The sequence below is a fragment of the Stegostoma tigrinum genome, chromosome 33 (genome assembly GCF_030684315.1).
Source record: "Stegostoma tigrinum isolate sSteTig4 chromosome 33, sSteTig4.hap1, whole genome shotgun sequence".
Taxonomy (NCBI): Eukaryota; Metazoa; Chordata; class Chondrichthyes; order Orectolobiformes; family Stegostomatidae; genus Stegostoma; species Stegostoma tigrinum.
In genome coordinates this window covers 19,889,827-19,914,627 of record NC_081386.1, presented here as the reverse complement: position 1 = coordinate 19,914,627, position 24,801 = coordinate 19,889,827, and the positions used below count along the sequence as shown (strand labels likewise).

General features: G+C 42.9%; 1 protein-coding gene across 4 annotated transcripts in view; it reads right to left on the bottom strand.

The window, feature by feature from the left end:
• The window catches only part of LOC125467222 (unconventional myosin-Va), a 199,052-nt gene that overhangs the window by 92,091 nt on the left and 82,160 nt on the right, over nucleotides 1-24,801 (bottom strand). For all 4 annotated transcript variants that reach the window (XM_059639156.1, XM_059639158.1, XM_059639155.1 and 1 more), the window contains 4 exons: nucleotides 24,078-24,222; nucleotides 9,754-9,910; nucleotides 5,068-5,211; nucleotides 842-923 (listed from right to left, as the gene is read on the bottom strand). In XM_059639156.1, coding sequence (XP_059495139.1) covers nucleotides 842-923; nucleotides 5,068-5,211; nucleotides 9,754-9,910; nucleotides 24,078-24,222 — 528 coding nt within the window. The remainder of the gene's footprint in view (nucleotides 1-841; nucleotides 924-5,067; nucleotides 5,212-9,753; nucleotides 9,911-24,077; nucleotides 24,223-24,801) is intronic.

Here is a 24,801-nt window from a genome sequence, read left to right as displayed (position 1 = left end):
GTCCAAACCAAACTGGAATGACAATGATTATTTGCCTTGGTTGAAGTAACAGTTTTTTTCATTATCAACTGTGGTGTGGATGCAAATCCTCAACATCGGTAATGAGAGGCAAACAGCTTTTGATTGTGATACTCTGTATTCAAGAAAAGTAAACATTTTGACAAGCTGTTCCAAGCAGGCTAATACAATAAGCGAGTCTCTTTAAAAAGCAATTCAGAAAGGAGCATGTAGCAATGGCAATAAATTTGTTTGCAGCAAGTCATGTTATTCCTTTCAGAAACAGAGATCTGCACTGCTTCGGGACTGTCTGGGCTAACGGGGCAGCGAGCGACTGGAAACTGCAGAGTTTGTTACAGTGTTAGGCTGCATCAAATCTCCTGCCCTAGTTTTGACGTGGTAGAGGGTTCTAATGTGGTTTCTCAGATTACGAAGGAACCTAAATAGTACAAGTCACGCTACATGACTCGTATGAAAAACACCTTACTTGGGCCCATTACATTGGACCATGATATTTAACAGTGAGAAAACAAACTTGAAATAAGAGTCAAATGATAATCATTGTCAATTGTGTGGAATAACCATCTGATTCTCTAATGTCCTTTAGGGACAGAAAATGCCAACCTTAACCAGTTTGACCTATGTAAGACTCCATACCCACAGCAATGTGGTTGACTCTTAACTGCGCTCTGGACAATTCGGAATCGATAATAAATGCTAGTCTAGATAGTGACGCCATCATCCCATTAACTAATAAAACAAAACTGTTAAGTGTTTAGAATGAGCCAGAGTTTCTCTGCTCATGATTTCAAAGTTTAAGGTGAGAAAATAATGGTACACATACTCAGCCTGAGAGTTCTGAATTCTGGTAAATGTTTAGAGGCACACAGCTGGTACAGAATATGATAATTTCTTTCATCCTCAGCCTGGAAGAGAAGGCAGATGTCAGGTTCAAATCTCAAGTGTACAGCTTTAAAATAGAACCATAAGGATATCACTAACACTCAAGATGCATATGCAGATACACTTAGTAATAGTCATTGAGATCAACAGCACAAAAAAAAGACCCTTCAGCTCATTCGTATCCATGCTCGGTCAAAAACAACCACTTCATTTTAGTCATCCCATTTTCCACTTGGTCCATTGTCTTGTATGCATTGGCATCACAAGGGCACATCTAAATCCTTAAATGTTATGAGGGTTCCTGCCCCTACCACCTCTAAAAGCACTCAGTTCCAGATTGCCACTGGTCTCTGGGGGAAATGGTTTTCTATACATTCCATGTAAACCTCTGCCTGTGCTGCATGGTCACTGATTTTTCCATCATGGCGAAAAGTTTCTTTTTGTCCATCCACGAGTGTGCCCCTCTTAGCTTAGACTTCTCAGTCAGTGTGGGGAGGATGGGAAGGCAATGGCCTTGCGGAATTATCACTAGACTGTTAATCCAGAGACATAAGTAATAGCCTGGGGACCCAATTCAAATCCCATCACGGCAGATGGTGGAATTTGAATTCAGTAAAAATCTGGAATTAACATTCGAATGATGACCACAAATCCAAAGCTGATTGTTGGGGGAGAAAAAGAACATCTGGTTCACTAAAATATCCTTTAGGGAGGGAACTGCCATCCCTACCTGGTCTGGCCTACATGAGGCTCCAGAGTCCAGACCCACAGCAATGTGGTTGACTCTTAACTGCCCTCTGGGCAATTAGGAATGGGCAATAAAGGATGGCCTAGCCAAAGCCGCCCACATCCCATCAATGAATTAAATTAAAATGTTTAAATTGATAATGCCCCTCTCCATCTCTCTGCTCTAAGGTAAACAATCACAGTATGTCTAATCTCTCCTGATAAATGAAACTCTCCAGCCCAGGCAACATCCTGGTAAATCTTCTCCCTAGCGTAGTTACATCCATCTTATCAGTGAATTTCAGAGTTGCACACAATATTCCAGCTGCGGCCGAACCACAGTTGAATCTAGTTATGGGATAACGTCCCTGCTCTTAAACGCTGTGCAGTAATATGCGACCATGAGGCACCTCCCAGCCCCATTAACATTCCCTGTTCCAGCCATCCACAATCACATGGTTGGGAGTATGCAGCATTCTGTCTGCTACTGCCACTCAGTGTCATGGAGTTATAACGTACAGAAACAGAACCTTCAGTCCAACCCACCCATGCCCACCAGACATCCGAAGCTGATCCAGTCCATTTGCCAGTATTTATTTGCCGCACAGCCCTCTAAATCTTTCATTTGCGTGGACCCATCCAGATGCCTTTTAAATGCTGTAATTGTACCACAGCCTCCACCACTTCCTCTGGCAGCTCATGCCGCAAAACATACCACCCTCTGCATGAAAAAGTTGCCCTTCAAATCTTTTCCTTCTCACCTTAAACCTATGCCCTCTAGTTTTGGACTCTCCCACCCTGGGAACAAGACCTTGTCTATTTAGCCCATCCATGCCCCTCATGATTTTAAAAGCCTCTATAAGGTCACCCCGCTCAGCCTCTGACGCTCCAGAGAAAATAGCCCCAGTCTATTCAGCCTCTCTCAATAGCTCAAACCCTCCAGTCCTGGCAACATCCTTGTAAATCTTTTCTGAACCCTTTCAAGTTTCACGACATTTTTCTTATCGAGAGAGACCAGAATTGAACACAGTATTCTAATCATGGCCTAACTAATGCCCAGTACAGCTGCAACATGACATCCCAACTCCTACCCCCAATGCCCTGACCAGTAAAGGCAAGTGTGCAGAGCGCCTTCTTTACCACCCTGTCTACCTGCGACTCCACTTTTAGGGAACTGTGTCCCTGTACCACAAAGTCTCATTGCTCAGCAACACACCTCAGGGCCCTACCATTAACTATATAAATCCTACCTTGATTTGCCTTAACAAAATGCAGCACCTCACATTAATCTAGATTAAACACCACCTGCCACGCCTTGGCCCATTGGCCCATCTGATCAAGGTCCCATTGCACTGTAAGATAACCTTCTTCACCGTCCAAGACATCTCCAATTTTGAAGTCATCTGCAAACTTACTAGCCATTCCTCCAAAATTCACATCCAAATCATTCATATAAATGATGAAAAGCAGTGGACCCAGCACTAATGCTGTGGTACACCACTTGTCACAGGCCTCAATCCCAAAAACAACCCTCCTCCGCCACCCTCTGTCTATCTTCAAGCCAATTTTGTATCCAATTGGCTGGCTGTCCCTGGATTCCATGTAATCTAACCTTACTAACCAAATGGAACCTTGTCGAATGCCTTTCTACATCCATGTAGACAATGTCCACCACTCTGCCTTCATCAATCTTCTTTGTCACTTCTTCAAAAAACTCAATCAAGTTAGTGGGACTGCATTTCCCACACACAAAGCCATGTTGACTATCCCTTATCAGTCCTTGCATTTCCAAATACATGTAAATTCTGTCCCTGCAGAATCCCTCTATCAATCTACCCACCATTGACGCCAGGCTCACCAGTCTATAGTTTCCTGGCTTTTCCTTACCCTCTTTCTTAAATAAAAGGCACCCCTTTTAGACAGCCTTCAGTCTTCCAGCACCTCACCTGTAGCTCTCGATGCTACAAATAGCTCAGCAAGGAGCCCAGCAATCTCTTTCCAAGCTTCCCACAAACTTCTGGGATACTGATGTGGTCCTGAGGATTTATCCACCTTTATGCATTTTAGGGCATCCAGCATCTCCTCTTCTGTAATATGGACACTTTTCAATATGTCGCTATTTATTTCCCCAAGTTCTCTAGCATCCGTGTCCTCCTTCACAGTAAATACTGACGCAAAATGCTCGTTTAGTACCTTTCTCATCTCCTGTGGTTCCACACATTCACAGCCTTGCAGTTCTTTAATAGGCCCTATTCTCTCCCTAGTTACTCCTTTTCCATTAATATATTTGGACATTCGCTTTAATCCTATTTGCTAAAGCTATCTCATGTCCCCGTTTTGCTCCCCTGGTTTCCTTCTTAAGTATATTCTTGCTGCCCTATTCCCCTCTAGGGATTCACTTGGTCCCAACTGTCTATACCTGACATAATCCTCCTCCTCTTCCTTGACCAGGGCCTCCATTTCTCTCGTCATTCAGTATTCCCTACACCTACCTGCCTCTCCATACTAACAGGAACATACCGTCTCTGAGCTCTTGCCACCCACTTTCTAACTGTCCCTTTACCTGCGAACAGCCGGAACTTTGACTTTTGACTGATGCTCACTGGCCCCAAAGTACTCTCCCCCGGAAAGTCTGTCACCCAACACTCCCCCTTTCCCTCCTTATGGCACTACAACTCAGATATGAGATAGGGCAATTTAGGAAGTAGGAAACGGCCTAATGGTATTGGTGCTAGACTATTAATCCAGAGAACCAGGTAATGTTCGAGGGACTTGGATTCAAATCCCACCACAACAGGTGGTGGACTTTGAGTTCCACAATAATTTGGAATTAAGAATTTAACAATGACCAGGAATCCATTGCCGATTGTCAGGAAAATCCCACCAGGTTCACTAATGTCCCTCAGCTGGAAATCTGCCATCCTTACCTGGTCTCGCCCAGACGTGACGCTAGACACACAGCAATGTGGTTGACTCTTGACTGCCTTCAGGGCAATTAGGGATGGGCAATAAATGCTGACTGAGCTAATGACGCCCACATCACATGAACAAATTTTTTTTTAAATGGTAAATACTGAGATGTGAACTCATGTAGTGGCAGTAGGATAATACAGGCTCTCTCAGCTTTTAGTAGACCAGAAGCTGTGGTTTCCATCTTCATTCAATATTATAGTCCAAATCATCCTGTGTAGTGGCTCAAACATCCCAACACTTTCCATTAGAGTGCTAGTAAACTACTTTCAACAATTACTGGAAGTTGTCAACATGCACAATGCATGCAGTCCCTATCTACATACTTTCAAACGATCTTTTAGGCATATGACTATATGAAGATACAATAACCGCAGAGGACCAAAGAGTTGAAAAGACCAGGGAGTCTGGTTCCCAGAGGATCAGACTCTCTGTCAATATAGAGTTGCATGATTAGTGGGTAGCACATACCTGAAATACAACTCTCGACTTTTCCAACAGGTAAGTTCTCATGTTAGCTCCAACGATGCGATACCTTTTGTCAAACCCAATTTCAATGTACTTCCCAAATCGACTACTGTTATCATTCCTGGTCGTCTTTGCATTTCCAATTGACTGCCAAGCAAAAAGAGACATGCACCTTAAAATGATTGGTTAACCAATGCTGATAAGGACGAATTTTATCATGCCACCATTAGAGGACTGGGCTATACGTTATTGCCAACCTGGATGAAAACTCTGGCAGAATTATACAGAGAGTCAATCAGAACAGAACTATTAGTTCTTCAGAGAATTTGACAATTTGCAGAAATTTCAGGTCCATTAGTTCAGCCATTACATTGAGACACAATAAATTACAAAGAATAATATAATTTTGAAAATCAGCCTCTCAGAAACAAACAGTTGTATGTGCAAAATAGTATTGTCCTAGTTTGTCTTAGCACATCCTAATCCAAAACAGCTGGAGTAATTTAGCTTACTGTAAATTTCCTAAATGATTTGAGCTCTTGCTCTAGCGTCCCTGTCTCTGAACCAGGAGGCCTGGGTTCATGTCCTTCCTGTTCCAGAGGTGTATAACAACATCTCGGAGCAAGGTTGCTCAGAAAACATCTTTCACTAGCGATCTGAAGTTGCTCCGCTCTGCACTCAATTCCAGTGGAATTTGTGCACCAGGTTAAGAGGGCCAGCTGAGAACTGTGTGATAATTCAGCACAACTAGAGGACATCAAGAGTCTCAGTCAGTCCTTACTGAAAGTGGCTGCAAGTTCTTGTAAAACATATGGTCTTTCACATATGGTTGCAGCTTCATGAATGACAATTTCTTTCATGCAATTAAATTGTGCACATCTATTGCAAATTACTCAGTAACCAGATCAATCAGAGAACAAATTTAATGGATTCAGGACAGAAAAGCATGCCTGATGCCAGAAAAATGCTTACATGTTTTAAAATCATTAGTCTGCCTCCATTTTACAACATATTGCTCCAAAACAAAAATGCAATTGTTTGTTAAAAAAAGTGTGGAGCTGGATGAACACAGCAGGCCAAGCAGCATCTTAGGAGCACAAAAGCTGATGTTTCAGTCCTAGACCTTTGTCCCTCCCTCTTTCAGAAGATTTCCTAAACCAGGCACAATCTGTTCAAACTTATGTTAAAGAAAAGCAGCACTCTAATTCTGCTTCCTCTCCTTGACAGGTACTGCCCAATCAGCCTGTAACGCTGGCAATATAGGGAAAGAGCCACACGATGCCAATCAGAATCCTGGCACAATGATGTATGGTACATCATTCCTTGCCTGAAAGCTGGTACAGCCTTGATAAGCCATCACATGCAAATCAAGTTCTGTCCTTACACACACTTTGCAGTTGGGAGGGTAATCTGCTTGGTTAGCCACTCCCTTGCCAAAGGCACAGGGTAGAACCGTAACATTCTGAATGCTGCAGCAACCGAGGCCAGCAATCTTAACTACGGGCCAGAGGCTAAACTTGAAACCTCGTGGATCGATGCAATTCAATCTAACACAGCGAGCTGTTTGGGAGGCCGAGTACATAACTTTCTTCTTCAAACATGTGTGATTCCGAAAGATGGGATTTTTCTCCCCTAAAGCAAATGCTTTAGGTCAATAAAACAATCTCTGCCTCAATTTCAATAAATTAACTTGCAAATACATCAATACAAGAAATAGATGTAGACAAATGGCCAGTTGAGAGAGTTCTTGATTTAATACAATCATCATGGCACGCCTTCGCTTCAACTCTACCTTTCTACTTTCTCCGCACAGCCCCTGATTTCCCGACAGACCAAAAACCTGACTGTCTTAGCCCGAAATGTATTCAAGGATGAAGCATCCACAATCCTCCAAAGTTCACAACCCTCGGAGTGAAGTACAACCCGGTGGTACAGTAGTTGGCACTCTGCCCCTCATAGCACCAGGGACCCAGGTTCAATTCCCCCCACCCTTGGGTGACCATCCAAGTGGCATTGCTCCCCGTTGTCTGCATTGGTTTCCTGTGGGTGATCTGGTTTCTACCCACAGTCTAAAGATGTGCATGGCAGGTGGAGTGACCAGGCTAAATCACCCATAGTGTCCAGGGATACACAGGCTGGGCTGGTTAGCCATGGTTACAGGGATACAGGCGGTGAGTGCGGGTGTGGGTGCGGGCGTATGGGCGTGTGTGTGTGTGTGTGTGTGTGTGTGTGTGTGTGTGTGTGTGTGTACACATGTACGTGTGTGCGTGTGTACACGCGTGCGTACGTATGTGCGCACATGTGTGCGTGCGTGTGCGTGTACACGTATGTGTGTGTGCGCGCACACGCGCGTGGGGGGGGGGGGTAAGGTGAGTGGGTCTAGGCGTGTTAGTCTTCAGAGGATCAGTATGGACTCAATGAGCCAAATGGCCTGTTCTCACACTGTAGAGATTCTATGATTCTGTGAAATAATTTCTTCTCATCTCAGTCCTAAAACGATCAGTCCCTCTTATCCTGAAGATATGCCGCCACATTTATGCCCTTTGTTTCTGATAAACAATCTCTCTGGACCTACCCTGTCCGGCTCCTTCAGAATCTTTTATGTTTCATGCCTCTAAGCTCTGAGAATATTAGCCCAATTTAGCCCATCTTTGGACAAAGCCCTCAACTGAGGGACCAGTTTAGTGACCAACCCCAAGGGAGGTTGGTGGAAAACTTGTCAGTTCCCTAAATCACCTTCTGCAATTTCACGTAACTTTCACCTGACTCTCCCAGTCATTGTTATGACTAATAGTTCCTTCTACCACAGGTTTTGGTTTTTTAACAAACTGTTGATTGATAAGTTGCAAAACATCTTAAGGGGCCTGCAATCTCAACAGCTTTTACTATAATTGTTGCCATTGGAAATATAATGCAACACTTCAAAAGGTCTAAGATCCTAAATTGTGGTTCCATTTTCACTACTGTTCAAGGGAACATTAATATCTTCCAGCCTGCACTGAGCTCAGATATCATCTGCAAAATTCCATCTTGCCAGTTACGATTCTATCGGCCATATCGCAGAGCTTGGATTAACTGATAAGCCAAGGTAATGATGAGACACAAAACTAGCGAACAGCTCACTGGGGACAGAGGGGCACTCCCACATAATTTTCTCTGGTGCAATGTAACCTGAACCCAAGTCTCAGGCTAAAGTTTAGAAACATTTCAATTATGGTTTTCCAACAGCATCATCCATTGAAAAAGAAACCACTTCAATGTTGAAATTTAAAAATGATAACCCAAGGGTTAAATTCAAGAGGGGGACCAAGCCAGTGATGGATGTTATTTTTGCTCTAAGGATAGTCAATGTCATAGTCATTGCATAAACAACTGCTTAGGTATACAAATCCAATGCGTGCTCATGTATCATTGCATCATGGGGTACGCACTATTCTCTACAAATTCCAACTGAGCTGCACGTACAATAACCTCAACAAATCAGTGCTGCAATTATTCCAACCTCCAACTTTGGCTACACGATCAGGACTTGCAATTAAACTAGACAGCATTCTATTCCTGGAGATACTGCAAGTTGTGAGTCCCTCTTGAGGGAGAATTCATTTCGGTCCACATTCTGAATAGCTCCCAAATCTCTTTCAATGATTTCTGTCATCATTAGCCAAGCAGCTGTCAGGAGTTTGATATTTCTGATCATTTTTCTTCTTCACTGGCGTCTACTTTCTGTCAGCACTTCAGGGGAAATTTGAGAAACTCTCCGGATAACTATTCAGGCCTTGATCAAATGTAGACGTGCCTTTTGGCTGATTTTAAGATCCAATTAGAGTTGTAGGAACCTCTTTCCTAATAAGGAAACAGTTAAAACACAGCAGCAATAAAAGCCACTAAGATACCCCTCGGTCTTATATGTTCATTATAGGAGTGTCAATGCAATTTGCCTCTTTCCAAGGATCAAAGAAAGTTCACAATCCCAAAGAACTGCTATAGCATACCAAAGTTTTCATATGATCACCCTTTGAAAGTTGTCCAAGGAAATTCTCTTTAAAAGCAACAGTCAAGCTCAAAGTTCAACAGATCAAGGCAAAGCCATTTGCTCTATTGGTAACACAGTCCATAATTGATACAATATTGCTGCTAATGACACCTCTTAGCATTGCATTCATAGACGCTGCTCCTAGCAATTCAACAACTTTAGACAAAGTAGAGCAAGACAAGTTCAAATGACATTTGGAGATGGATGAACTGTAATTTCCATGAGAATATCAGGACTCAGATTTACAGTAAAGAGCATATATATGACCTCTCCACCTCATTAATGATTGCAGCGAGCAAACTTAAGAAGAAAAATGACTAAGGTGTCACGGCTTCTACATGACCTACATCAACAGCAAAAGGCATTTCAAGTATCTTCTGCTTTGATATCAAGGGTCCATTTAGTTTTGTCCAATTCAGACAGTCTGAACAGCACAACATGAAATAAAGTGAAGTGACTCAATTCATTGAATCATGAGGACCATGTTTAAAGAGAAATCCTCCTTCAGACTAAAGCAGGGACAACGCAGTTTAGATTTTCTTGACTATTACCAAACACATCCTCACAATGACCCTTGAACCATCACAGCATATTTCAGATTTAGCCATTAGGAAAGCAGCTAGTCAGTTACATTGATGATAAAGAGGCAATCTCACCTCCATGATGGGGTTCGAAGCCAGGACCTTCTCTTCCACGTTAGCCTCACTCGCAGAGCCACTGACTGTTGCAAAGTATCGCATGGCATACTTAGCCGAGACAGTCTTCCCTGCTCCAGACTCTCCGCTAACAATGATTGATTGATTCCGTTCATCTCTGAAATACAGATTGCAAATTGTCACAACGTGGTCAGTTAGCAAAACACAAAGAAAGAGAGATGTGCCTTCTCAGAAGTACATATAAAAACAAAATCAGGCACGTAAAAGTTATAGAGATAATGGGAACTGCAGATGCTGGAGATTCCAAGATAATAAAATGTGAGGCTGGATGAACACAGCAGGCCTCTCTGATGAAGGGTCTAGGCCCGAAACGTCAGCTTTTGTGCTCCTGAGATGCTGCTTGGCCTGCTGTGTTCATCCAGCCTCACATTTTATTATCTTATAACGTAAAAGTTATAAACTTCATTTACCACAGAGCCATTGACAACATTCTGAGAAAGCAGCAAATGAGGGTGGCCAACACCAGACAAGACAGTGCTGGAATATAACCAATTGGCCAGAGGGGGACAACGTCAATCCCACAGTCGTGGAAAACATGAATCTTGTCAAAAAGAGAAACCCGTTTCCGAATTTTTTCCAAGCTGCACTCATCAGGACAAATGTAAAAATTCCAAATTTCAAACGATCATATTAACATACACTATAGGACAAAGTGGTGACGAATGAAAACAAAATCCATAACAGTGAGGGATGCGTTATTATAATGGTATAGCGCATTAAAAGAAGGTTAAATATTTTTGGTGTCAAGAGGAAAAAATTGTGTGTTTTATTCCAAGAACCATTGTGTAGGACATGGGGATGGTCAGTGTGCCTTTGGCTCACTTTTTCTCTGTGGGGACAACTTTTCCAGGAACTGACTGCAGTTCTCGTACACCACAGGAAATTCAGAACCAGTTTCAGCTGCTTAAGTTCATACTGCATTTCTATGTTGGAAATATGAAGGGAAGGTGAATGGATTGACTGAAAAGTACAGCAAGAAAACGTCCAATGCATCGTGCCCCATTCCCCTACTCCGTACTCCCACACAATACTCCTACAACTACTCCTCTTTGGGGCGGCACGGTGGCTCAGTGGTTAGCACTGCAGCCTCAGAGCACCAGGAACCCAGGTTCGATTCCAGCCTCGGGCGACTGTCTGTGTGGAGTTTGCACATTCTCCCCATGTCCGCGTGGGTTTTCTCCGGGTGCTCCGGTTTCCTCGCACAGTCCAAAGATGTGTGGGCTGGGTGGATTGGCCATGTTAAATTACCCAGAGTGTTCAGGGGTGTGTGGGTTATGGGGAATGGGTCTGGGTGCGATGCTCCAAAGGGTGGTGTGGGCTTGTTGGGCCAAAGGGCCTGTTCTCACACTGTAGGGAATCTAATCTAACAACCAACATACACTGATATAACACTTTTAATCTCGTAAACGCTTTAATCAAATGTACTAATCAAAGTAAGAGAGATGGCAGAAAGATCAGTAAAATATGCACAGAGTTCTGACGATAAAAATTCTGCTTTCAAGTTCAGGGATTGGGAACAGACTTTCAGAGATTTGCCTGAAGATGGTGAAGTCTCCATCATGCAAAAAGTGCAGTGAAAATAGATGGTGTACGACAGAATAGAAGGGCTCTTCTGGTGCAGCAGTAATGCCCCTACCTCTGAGCCAGGAGGCCTAGGTTCCTGAGGTGTGTTATAACATCCCTGAACAAGAGAACACAACAAGGAGCACAACTCAAAGTCATGCAGAAAATTGATGGTGAGGAGGTGTGTTAGATCCAGCCTGATGTGGGAGCTAGGGAGGGAGATGAAGCCAGGGGCATAGGTATAGAGCATTTGGTCTATAGTATTGCTGACATGCACCAGACACACAACATTCACCCAACAACAACAAAAAACCCCGAAAGAACTGCGGATGTTGTAAATCAGGAACAAAAACAAAGTTGCTGGAAAAGCTCAGCAGGTCTGGCAGCATCTGTGGAGGAGAAAACAGAGTTAACATTTCGGGTCCAGTGACCATTCCTCAGAACTGATGGTGGTTGGGAAAATGTCAGTTTATATGCAGAAAATATGGAGGTGGGTGGGGTAGGGAGTAAACAATAGGATAGAGCCCAAAGAGAGAGTAAGACAGTGGGACAGATCAGGCTGGTAACGATCAGGCTGGGAGGGTGAATAGTTGTTAATGGGGACTGTTAGTGACTGACAACAGGGGGTGTGTAATTGGTTTGAACTCAATTCTCTAAGATTTGTTAGATTGAACACAGCCGATGAGATTCTAGCCACAAAACAATGTAAACATAAGACTGCAAGTACTCAGCATCCAAGAAGGCAGCTTAACCAGCTTTTACATTTGATATGATCATGAAACTGCGACAGCTCATTTTGAATGAAATGCACATTGCTGCCAGGCATTAAACGCTGACTGCCATCAGAAATGTTCCACTAACAAAGTCTGCACTCCTGAAATGTAGAGTCAGCCAGGTCTGCTACCTCTCAAAACACATGGGAGGATAGTAAAATGTAGGGTATTCAGGATAGTTTGATCTTAGGTCGGCACAACATTGTGGCCCGAAGAGCCTGTACTGTGCTGTTCTGTTCTATGTTCTATCCAATTTACGTTAAAGTGAAGAAATAAGCAGCAATGGTTAATACTAATGGCTATGTTTCCATTTACAAATCTCGGTAACTGTTTCCTGCTGTTCTTTTATCTGTAACGAACAGTTTGTTTGGAACATCCAGCTCCTGATAACTTGTTATAATCAGTTTGATGTTGAAGCAAGCAGAGTTGGTAGAGATGCGGTGCACATGCTCATCACTTTGCCAATTGTCCAGCTCCTTCCCAAAATGCAAAACTGAAATTCCAGAATAAACAGTGGAAGAAACCTTTTCACAAAAAGATCGCCTAGAATCTCTAATGTTTTGCCACAAGAGGGGGTGAGGCAATAGCCAAGTGGTATTATCACAAGACTATTAATCCAAAAACTCAGTTGATGTTCAAGGGATCCAGGTTCAAGTTCCACCCATGGCATTCAATAAAGAATCTGGAAATAAGAGTCAGTAGTGACTATGAAGTCATCGTCAATTTCCAGAAAAGCCCATCGAGTTCACTAGTGTCCTTTAGGGAAGAAAACTGCTGTCCTTACCTGCTCTGATCTACAAGTAACTTCAGCAATGTGGTTGACACTTCACTGCCTTCTGGACAATTAGGGATGGGCAATAAATGCTGGCCTAGCCAGGGTCACTCAGACCCCACGAGTTAATTTTAAAAAGAAGAGCAACATAAGAAATTAGGCTGACTAGAAGGGGCCATGAAATGACACTGGCAATTAGAATTAGGGAGAATCCGAAGGCGCACCATGTGTGTAACAGTAGCAAGGGGATGACTGGAGAAAGGGTTGATACACTCAAGGGCAAAGAAGGGAATTTGCGTGTGGAACCAGATGAAATGGGTGAGGTCCGTAATGGGTAATTTGCATTGGAATTCAGTGAGAAAAGATATCAAAGGATGCAGCAAACTATAGATAGTTGGAAAGCAGGGAGGCAAATTGGCAGATGGAGTTTAATCTGAACAAGTCTGAGGTGCTGTATTTTGGGAGGTAAAATGCAAGAGGAAATAATACTGTAATTGGCTGGATATACAGATGGATCTTGGAGTCCAAGTCCATAGCTCCCTGAAATGGCAACACAAGTGGATAATGTGGTAAAGAAGGCATTGTCTTCATTGGTTGGGGCACTGAATATAAAAGTTTGCAAGTCATGTTGCAGCTGTACAAGTCTTTGGTTTGGCCACATTTGGAGTACTGCGCACAGCTGTGGCCATCCTTTAGCAAGGATGCGAAGCCTTCGGAGAGGCTGCAGGATATAGCCTGGATTGGAATTCATTAATTTTAAGTAGAGATTGGGCAAACTTTGTTTGTTTTCACTAGAATGGTGGTGACTGAGGTGGGGTTGGATCCTGATAGAAGTATTTAGAATTATGAGGGGTATGGATAGGGTGGATAGTTGGTGAGTCATTTCCAGGCTGGAAATTTCAGATACTAGGGGGCATAGATTTAAGGTGAGGGGGGTACAGTTTAAAGGAGATGCACAAGTAAAGCCTTTTTTTTATAGCAGGTAGATGCTGGAACATACTGCCAATGGAGGTGGCAGAAGCAGGTACGATAGCAAAGTTTAATAGGCATTTAGATTGGCACATGAACAGGCAGGGAATAGTGGAACACAGACTATGTGCTGGCAGATGGGATTAGTTTAAAATGGCACCTTGGTCAGCACAGATATGATGGGCCAAGGAGTGTGTCCCTGTGTTGTACTGCTCTGTTTTCTAAGTGGTAAGTAACATCACTGCACAATTCAAAGTGGTACTGACATCAAAACACAACACGTGCTTGCGTGAGAGTGAGTAAGTCTGGTCTCGGATTGTGTCTCTGTCAGTATACACAACCAGCTTACAAGAGCAGTTTAAAGTCAGTGCAGACAGGAAGGCTGAATGATCTCCTCCCGTTCTAAAAACTTACACATCTACTTAAACATTAGCGAACCGTCCAGGACAGAAACCAGTTTGCATTCAGTTTTTCAGCACTCTCTTATCAGAGGCCAGGCCCACTCCATCCAATTAGTTTTCAAACCAAGGCCAAAGCACCCATCACTGCAAATGGCTGCATTTTTCTCAAAATCAACTCCAATGAAAGTCAACACCCTGACAATGCATTCCAAACTAAACAGCCTGTTGCAATCTGAAACAATTTGTTGCTAGATACTGGTTTGTCCGAGACTAATCAGTAGCGAGCAAGCAAAAAAGTCAGACGTAAATATTGGAGCCAGTGGTGTTTTTTTGGACTTCTGATGGCAGGTAATAAGACTGACTGATAGCCCCAACCTGCCCATTGTAGCATTTTCCTCTCTAGGCAACTTTTAACATTTGTGAAATAATTCATCCTTTGGGTCAGGGGTTTCATACAGCATCACAAGCTCTACATAGACTGAGCAGCTCAAAACAATTAAGGCAGCCAAGAAATACGAAATCTGTCTTCAGGCGAAAACAATTTTAGATGTGTGAACTTTCAGTCTTGAAAGATGCCGTGTAAGATGTAATCTTTAGAGGCGTAAGAGACAGTGATTGGGCCAGTTGAAGCACATTCTAAAAGTTGGTGACAAGTTCAAAGCAAAACAAAGACAAATTTAAAATGTCAAAGCACAGGTCAGTCTTTTAGAGTGACCCAGGGGTACGGAACCTAGACGGTGGTGGTGGGGTGGGGGGGCGGGGGGGGAGAGTCGTCGACTAGGATTCTGGACCCTCGCCCGGTATTGCACCCCTCTCCAGACAGCAGGAATGTACAAAGCAAGCTTACTTTGGATGCTGAGCAGCAAGCGTCACCTGGAAACAGCAGCAACCGCTGGAATTTACTTCCAATTCGGAAACATGGAATAGAAAGCTGGTTTCAGTAGTGGCAATCATGAAACTCGTTTCGGGAGGGTAATCAGCCACCTTTATCCAGTCTAGCCTGTGAGTGCAAACACACAGCAATGTGGTTTATCCACTCGCTAGCGCTATCTGAGGAAGCTACTCAATCCAAAAGGCACTATGGGATGGGCACTAATACTGGCCTTGCCAGTGATATCCTGCTCCTGTGGAAGAATGAAAATAACATTTCCTGAACTAATCATTCTGGTTGGCTCTCTTTCTCTCCTCCTCCTCTGCTCTCTATGTTTTTACTGATAATTAAGCTCGGTGTCAAAAATGTCACGTTATCATTCAAAGGTGTGTGCACTTCTGCCCAACCTTTTAATTCTTCAAGAACTCTTCCAAAAACACAGGCTTTTCATTATAAATGTTTGTGGGATCTTGCTGTGAACCAGACAGATTGTTGTGGTTAATAAAATGTGAGGCTGGACGAACACAGCAGGCCAAGCAGCATCTCAGGAGCACAAAAGCTGACGTTTCGGGCCTAGACCCTTCATCAGAGAGGGGAATGGGGGGAGGGAACTGGAATAAATAGGGAGAGAGGGGGAGGCGGACCGAAGATGGAGAGTAAAGAAGATAGGTGGAGAGAGTGTAGGTGGGGAGGTAGGGAGGGGATAGGTCAGTCCAGGGAAGACGGACAGGTCAAGGAGGTGGGATGAGGTTAGTTGGTAGCGGGGGGTGCGGCTTGGGGTGGGAGGAAGGGATGGGTGAGAGGAAGAACCGGTTAGGGAGGCAGAGACAGGTTGGACTGGTTTTGGGATGCAGTGGGTGGGGGGGGAAGAGCTGGGCTGGTTGTGTGGTGCAGTGGGGGGAGGGGACGAACTGGGCTGGTTGAGGGATGCAGTAGGGGAAGGGGAGATTTTGAAACTGGTGAAGTCCACATTGATACCATATGGCTGCAGGGTTCCCAGGCGGAATATGAGTTGCTGTTCCTGCAACCTTCGGGTGGCATCATTGTGGCAGTGCAGGAGGCCCATGATGGACATGTCATCAAGAGAATGGGAGGGGGAGTGGAAATGGTTTGCGACTGGGAGGTGCAGTTGTTTTTTGCGAACTGAGCGGAGGTGTTCTGCAAAGCGGTCCCCAAGCCTCCGCTTTTGTTGTGGTTCTCTGCATGAGTTGACTGCCCGCATTTCTAAATTCTTTAATCGGATATGAATCAATTTGGGGCATCAAAATTTAGGTATGGCATTTTATAATTGAAGGGTCCCCCCCCATCTTTTCGCTTATCCTCTTCTCTCTCGCTCTCCCCCTCCTTTTGTTTTTAAATCCTCCTTTCTGGTTTCTCTTGCCCTCCCACTTTTCTGCATCTCTCCTTTCCTTTCAGTTCCATTTCAGCAGGAAGAGTCTCCCTGCAGGACCAGAGGCCTCCTTGCATCCACAGGCATGACTCTTCCAGACAATGATCTACAAGATCTATAATGTCTTGGGGTAGCGACAGGAGGAGAACACAAGAGTTCATGTGATTCAAGCAGACGCTAGCTGTGACCGCAGCAAAATGAATTAGCAAATTAATCATGCCATTGTGGCACACCGTCCAATATTGTTGTATGTAAGGAGGGCACGGTGCTGGGCAAAGCTGTTGTATAACGTGATTAAAAGCTATTGATGTGAGTAAATTACCAGAAGCTACCTTTAATTCAGCAATTCAAGAAATCTCACACTCAATCAAATACTGAAACAATTAAATTTTATTACAACATAGCAACCAAGATAAGGCCTCTCAAGTAAGCAAGTTAAGCCTCACAAGCCAACTTAACTATTATCCAATTAATGGTAGAATTTAGGTACAATTCGAATCAACTGCATCTGTCTCTGGACATGTCCAGGGTTCGATTCTTGTTCAGTGTGGTTCTCTGGAGTTCTGCTGCCACAGAATCTCAAAGTTGATTTCTTGTAGGATTTTCGGTCTGTGAAGTTTGTGATATGACATCATTGATGTTCCTTTAGGTCCAATCATCCACAACATCGGTTAGAGTTCGGACAGCTATCAAGTCTGTGGCTTGCCTTCTTACTGTGGGTGGCTTCCCTTTACCTTGATACATTCAGCATTAACCGTTCACAGCACGGCCTGTCCTGCCACTAAATCCTTAAATTCTTCTGCAAGACAATCATTTGTCCTTGTGGCATTAGGCAGCCAGTTGTCAAGCAAGTGTTAAAGCGGTTTATGTAACTTAGATTCCTCCTTTTCCCAGGCATGACTAATTGGCACATAGCTTTTAATTCCTTCTCCCATTATCTCAGGAAACAGATTATTCCAGAAGGAGCTGATTCTTTCAATCAGCCATTAAAGTTCTGGAACTTACAGTGTCACACCATTTGATTGAAATATTCAGCCAGAAGTTTTCAGAGTGGTGAAAGGGGTGATCAGTGATGAGAAGCATCAAAACAGTTCTTATAATAGCATTAAGAGCAAAAGGCACCATGATTGGAGTAACCCAACATTTAAACAGGGCTCAGGGTGACTCCATTGGCACACCAAACACTTCACTGCAGAGCGGCAGGAACTAGGTTTATTGCACAGTTTTAATATAAAATATAAAGCAGAGACAAGCCAACTCCTTACTAGAGCTTTAAAACAAACTGGCAACAGGGGCAGAGAGCTCAATCATGAACCGAGTGCTTGCCTTCCTCTCGGGGAGCACGGGTGCATTTGACATGAAACTGTTGAAATATAGAGGTCAGTAAGAGATTTTTTTGCCGTTTATTCCTGAAGAATCGTCAAACAGCTCACGGTCCTCTACCAAGGCAGTCCTTATACTGCTTATATAAAATGACATGCCAATGAGATTCCCTCGTATTGTGTCACACTAAAGGCCTAGTCAATGAAGCAACAGAAAGTGACAGCCAGCTGTAAAACTACCTCAACCCAAACAGGGATTGACAGGACAACAAATTTAAGGTTCCAAATTGAACCGTAGTACGCCTGCAGGCATGTGTTTGGGAACAAGTCACTAGCAATAGATGAAAAGAAGAAAAAAGGAAAGTTGTTTTGAGTCACCATAATACAGAGTGAATGTGCTCTAAACTGTGTCAGAGTAAAAGTGTTTCTCCCCTATTATCTGCGTATAAACTCACTCCCTCCATTAATGCATTGTAGTAGCAGTATGTGCTATTTATAAGATGCAACACAGTAACCCAAGGCTCCTTTGGCAGTATCTTCCATTCCTGTAACCTCTACCAACGAGAAGGGCAGGGCAGCAAATACGTGGGAAAACAAACAACTATAAATTCTCCGCTAAGCCTCACACCACCTGGATTTGGAAATATATTGCCATTCCTTCAGTGCTGCTGAGTCGAAGTCCTGGAACTCCCTCTTTTACAGCATTGTGGGTGCATATATTCCATTGTCAGCAGCTGTTTAAGAAGGCAACTTACCATCACCTGCTCAAGGGCAATTAGAGATCGCCGAAGAATGCTGGCCTAGCCAGAGATGCCTTCATTTTGAAGAATTTTTCAAGAAAAACAACTCAATGTTATTTTCACTATCTCTATGGACTCACTCTATGGAGTGGCAGTGAATGATTACCCTGAAACTGCCAGTCTCTGTATTACCTGCCATTGTATGGGTCATTTTTTCACGACTGTTTCAGTTCAGTATCTAATGAGTGGTAAAGCCCAGGACAGTGATAACAGGAAAGTGAATGATGGGGATGCCATTGAAAGGCAAGCACACTGATTAGATTTTCTCTTGATGCTTAACCACACCCAGAAGGCAGGGTCAATGGCCGACCGAGGCTTCGGGCAAACTAGGATATGGGTAGCAGACTTTGTGATGATCGCAAGTTTATACTGGGGAGAACAGGGGGAAGCTCTCTGGAATTGTCTCAGAATAGTCAAGTCCAGAGGTAACTACACCATGGATAAATTCAAGCAGATGAGATGAGGTAGGGATGAACGCGACAGAGTTGGAAATAGACACCCTTCGTGATAGAACGGACACCACAGACTTCCAACTCCACATCACACTAACTTGTGCTTATGTTAACTGGAGTGAAAAAGGCACACTTGTTCTTTTCAATGTTTCATATCGAGTGAATCAGAATTGATTTTGTGCATAAGATGTTCGACAAGTTCAAAACAGCTAACCCTTCTGATGAATGGTCACAACCTGAAATGTTCACTCTGTTTCTCTCTCCACAGATGCTGCTACATCTGAGTATTTCCAGCATTTCCATTTTAATTACAAATTTCCAGGGTGTGCTGCATTTTGAAACAGCTATCCCTTAACTATTTGAACACTTTAGCAAAAAAAGGCGCACTAACTCCTTTCAATCAGACTTATCTTCACAGATTAAAATGGACTTTCCATAGCCAGGCTGAATAAATGGTTAAAAAGCAACATTACTTCTCTCAAAAAATCAAAACAAATCAACAGCAATCTATTTAGGCTATAAATCCAATCAATTCCTGGTTACATAAAAAGGACAATGGTACAACAGACTACAAAACGTGAATATCTAATTATTTTTACCAGCTAGCTACATACTGAAATAATGAGTTTCAAATGATTCATACTCTGACATTTGTAAAGAAGTTCTAAAGGCATTTACATTCCAAATATAGCAGAGTGTAAGTTAACATGGGTCACCAAAATTAAAATGGAACAAATAGACTCGTGATTGAGACTTTTTTATTTTAAGAAAACAATATATTAAGATAAGCTCCAATGAACAAAATATGTCAGCCCATGTTAATAAGGCTAATTAGGACTAGGGGTGTGTTCCTGTTCAAGTGTTCCCTTCCCACAAACACCAGACATTGCGTCTGTAAATAGCTGCTTCACAGCAGCTGTATGTGCCTTTTCCTCCAAATGTAACTGCAAAAGTTAGTGAGATGCTGAAAGGAAGTTTTATATTTTTTTTGTTTGTTCCAAGATTGCTGTAAATAAAATGTCCGACAGCCCATTAACATTTATTTCTATTCCATAATTCAGCACTCGAGACTTACAAAAGCAAATAACTATTTCCCCAATTGTGAGACCCGCACAATTTTTCAAAGCTATGAACAATGCGCAGTTCTGAAAAGCTTTAAAGACCGTCAAAACACAAAGCTGTAATATAATAAACAAAGCAGCCGAGAGACAACTAATCTACTTCCATAAATCCCACTAAGAACTTCACGTACATATTTATTTATTCAAGAATATGAGTGTCGCTGGCTGGCCAGCATTTATCACATATCCATACGATTTTTGCCCTTGAGAAAGTGGTTGTGAGCTGCCTTCTTGAACTGGTGCAGTTCATGTGATGTACATTCAGCAACAATGCCATTGCGGGGGGGGAATTTCAGGATTTTGACCCAAAGGGAGCGAAGGAATGGTGATATATTTCCTAGTCAGCACAGTGAGGGACTTGGAGGGGAAACTGCAGGTGGTGGTGTTCCCATATATCTGCTGTTCTTGTCTTTCTAGATGCAAGTGGTCGTGGGTTTGGAAGGTGCTGTCTAAGGATTTTTGGTGAATTTCTGTACTGCATCTTGTAGACAGTACACACTACTGGTACTGAGTGCCAGTGGTGGAGAGAGTAGATGCTTGTGAATGTAGTGCCAGTCAAGCAGGCTTCTTTCTCCTAGATGGTGTCATGCTTCTTGAGTGTTGTTGGAGATGCACCCATCCAGGCATGTGAGGAGTATCCCATCATACTCCTGACTTGTGCTTTATAGATAATGGACAGCTTTGGGAGTCAGATAGTGAGTCATTCGCTGCAGTGAAGGTCATTGACAAAGCAGCTGAAGATGGTTGGGCCTAGGACCGTTAAGAACTCCTGCAGAGATGTCCTGAAGCTGAGATGACTGATCCCCCAAAATCCACAGCCATCTTTCCAAGTGTCAGGTTTAGACTCCAGCCAGCAGTGTTTGATACCCACTGATGCCAGTTTTACTCCAACTCCTTGGTGCCACACCTGGTTGAATGCAGCCTTGATGTCAAGGGCTATCACTATGACCTCATCTCCCAAAGTCAGCTGTTTTGTCCATGTTTGAACCAGGGCTGTAAACCAGTATCTCACAGTGGAGATCAGGAGCTGAGTGGCCCTGGTGGAACACAAACTGGGTGTCACTGAGCAGGCGCTGCTTGGTAGCACTGTTGATAACATCTATCCTCACTTTACTGATGTAAATAAAACAAATGAGTTAAGTAACAATCAAATATCTAAGAAACTAGGGGCTTAAACTGGGTAAGACATAGTCATTTAAGAGGGGGTCCTATATAAACTGTACATGTCTGACAGAAAACACACAGAGCTATCAAACTCTTTGCCTGAGTGATCTGCAGTGGAAGGAATGTGTAACCACACCCTCTAGTCAGCTGGTAGTGGCGTTACTTTTCATCGTCTCTCACCCCCACCCCCACACGCAGATTCCTCCATCCTCTTAACCTCCAAAATACACGTGGCACTGGACTCCAAGCTGCTGCCTGCAAGCGTAAGACTGTGACTCTTCATCTTCTTTGGCATTTTTCTCTGACTCGAAATGGCACACAAGGTGGGCTGCCAATGAGGTCCATCTGCAGCCAGTGAGTCAGGAGAGAGGAAATGAGTGAGAAGAGAGAAGGGCGATTAGATGAGCAGATAGTCTCATGATTAATCCCTACCATGACCTCAGTGATGGCCCTTCCTAAGATCACTCCAGGGCTATCCCATTGAAGGCAACTCTGTCCTTCTGTGACCAGTTCTGCACTCTCACATTCTGTGAGGAGGAGCAAAATATGCCGTGTGTATCCTGCAATATATATCTGGGTGGTATGACTTTTGTGAATCTGTGGGAGTTGATGGAGGTGAGGTTTGCTTCAGTGCCAAGCAGATGGTGGAAGGGTCAAGCTGGTGAACTTTAGGGTCAAGTACTGATTGATAGAGATTGTTATTAGGTAGGTGTTAAAGAGATAGCAATTTGAGTAATGGATGTGACTCATGGTGTAGTTGGGAGGGTGTGTGATTAAGAAATGATGAATGTTACAGACTCAAACAAAAGCAAAATACTGCAGATGCTGGAAATCTGAAACAAGCTCAGGAATGCTGGAGGAACTCAGCAGGTCTAGCAGCAGCTTTGGAGAGAGAAACAGATTTAACATTTGAAATCCAGTATGAGACATCTTCAGAACTGGTAACAGATGTTGCCAGACCTGCAGAGATTCTCCAGCATTCTCTATATTTGTTGACGAATCTTACAGGTCAATTCTTTTTTTAAAAGTGTCTCCTTCAACATAAGATAAAATTACACAAGCAGTCCAGCTGGGAGGCAGGCCTATCACTGCCTGGTTGCCATGGAGTAAAACTCAGACAGAAACTCTAATGTAATCAAGTCATAATCTTCACATCATTACACAGTAATTCACAGAACAAAAGGTAAAATTAACCAAAAGCAGAGACATACAGCTGGTTAGGAATCTGGTTTCAGGGCAACCTCAGCCCTGGTTACCCAGGAAAGGGGCAGCTGCTTTTGCACAGGCATGCACACAAGGCAGATACCACAGTGGAGAAGCAGGAAGCTTGTGAGAATTAACTATATTCAACACAACTGAAGGGATCTTTGGAGATTTAAAAAGCTAAGGTAAGGTGTCACAGAGGCAGGCTTTGCTGATGCAAGGCTTTTCTGGAAGACTCAGGCTGAGTTCAAAATGACTTTGAAAAGGACATCAATTTAGCACACCAGTGACAGGTAACCTTGCTGGAGAGAATCCATACTTGTTCATAGAAAGCTGTACATCTGCCAGCAGTTTGTTGCACTGCACAAGGGAGCTGCAAGAAGAATCCCATTACATTGGCTCGTATGTTAGAGTACCTTGTCTTTAGCTTTATATTTTTAAAATCTGTTGTATAATATTTGGTTTATGTTGATTCAGTTTGTTTGTTACAGTAAAGTCTTGAAACATGAAATCTAGCCCTTTGGCTATTTCTACTGGTCGTTTGGGAACTTCACCCGTTTTTGAAATTCACTGGTCTCTACAGGGATTATAAAAATGTCATTTGAAGATTAAATTTGCTCGCCTTGAAAATTTTACTCTAAATCTTCCTCTATTGTGACCTTATTCCCCGAACCATATTCCTGGCACTGGCGCTTCCCACTGTTTCCTATGAGTGACCTATCCTGCTGTAAATACAAGATACTTCTCCACTCCTCCACTTTTTGCACCAGCACCAACGCCTCCAGTGTGTTGTCAGAAAACTCCAGTGCACCCCCCATTAAGAACTACACATTACTTTTAAGTGGCTCAAGCCAAGCATGAAATTGATACATGCAGCCAATCAGCAGTACTGATGGTATGGGCTACATACAGCAATGTAGTAAAACTACAGATAGAATGTGTGTAAAAAGGCAGGTGATATTTGGGTGCTGCGTTCCCCAGGCCTTTACAAGGAGTTTATACAATTTAATCAGTGGTAGGTTTTCAGGGTAACCAGGGCTGAGGTTGTCCTGAATCCAAGTTTCTATCCAGCTGCATGTTTCTGTTTTCAGTTGTTTTCCTGGAATGTTGTTGTTTTCTTGTAAACTATTAAAGATATAGTTTCTGAAATTATACCATTTTGGACCAATCACTCTCTTGGACGTTAGGTCACAGTGCATGTTGATATTCGTGTAGCAGCTAACAAACTGCAATTGAATATGATTTATTGACAATAATGATGTCGTGCTTTCAAGGGAAAATTGCTAAATAAATGCAAGTCTTTTTCTGTAGCAAATAAAATCCAAACATTCAGGAATCGTATAGGCCTTACAGACAGGTCAACCTGCTGGCAATGGTTTTTTTTAGCTCAAACCACGTGTATTGTAACAATGTACTCCTCTACTTTAACGGCACTGTGGAAAGGAATGGGTTCATGCACAAACCTGGCCATTTGCTTGTATGCTTCTTCAGCCACAGCAAAGATGTGAGGGTCCATGTCTCCCATGTTCTGCCCACTGTAGGCATTGATGATGTCTTCTCCATAGATAGGTAACTGTTCATAAGGGTTGATGGCTACCAAAACAATACCTAAGAAACAGAAAATATTCAAATTGTTGATACAGTGCTTTATTCAATGCAAAAAGGGTTTAAATCCTACTCTCGCTATTTTTAAATTAGTGCTCGTGTTTCTCTCAATCTCACCAACAAAATGCCTCCCACCAATTAGTCTGCAACAGAAAACTGTTACCTGCAACAAAAATTAATCCTACAGTTAAAATTAGTCCGCGCACAGAAAATTAGCTTTATTTTCAGAAGGAAAATAAGGAAAAGAAAGTTGAATTATAAACATTGTGTATCATTCCAACTGCTCAGCAGTAATCAGCACCACACAACAATTTTGACTAAATATTTTTTAAATATTATTTAATACCACAAATCAGCTACAATTACCTAAATTCTAAAACAGTGTCAGTAATCTATCAACAGGAATCAGAGAGTTTGTTCTGTAAGAATAAAAAGAAGCTATCTTTCCTAAATTGCTCTGAATTTCTACCCCTCTAGGTCACTCTTAACTGAGCTTTTGGTCAGCTCTCTCATTAACACTTTGTTGGGCTCAGTGGCAAATCTTATCGAATCATACGGCTGCAAGGCATATTGGTACATTTT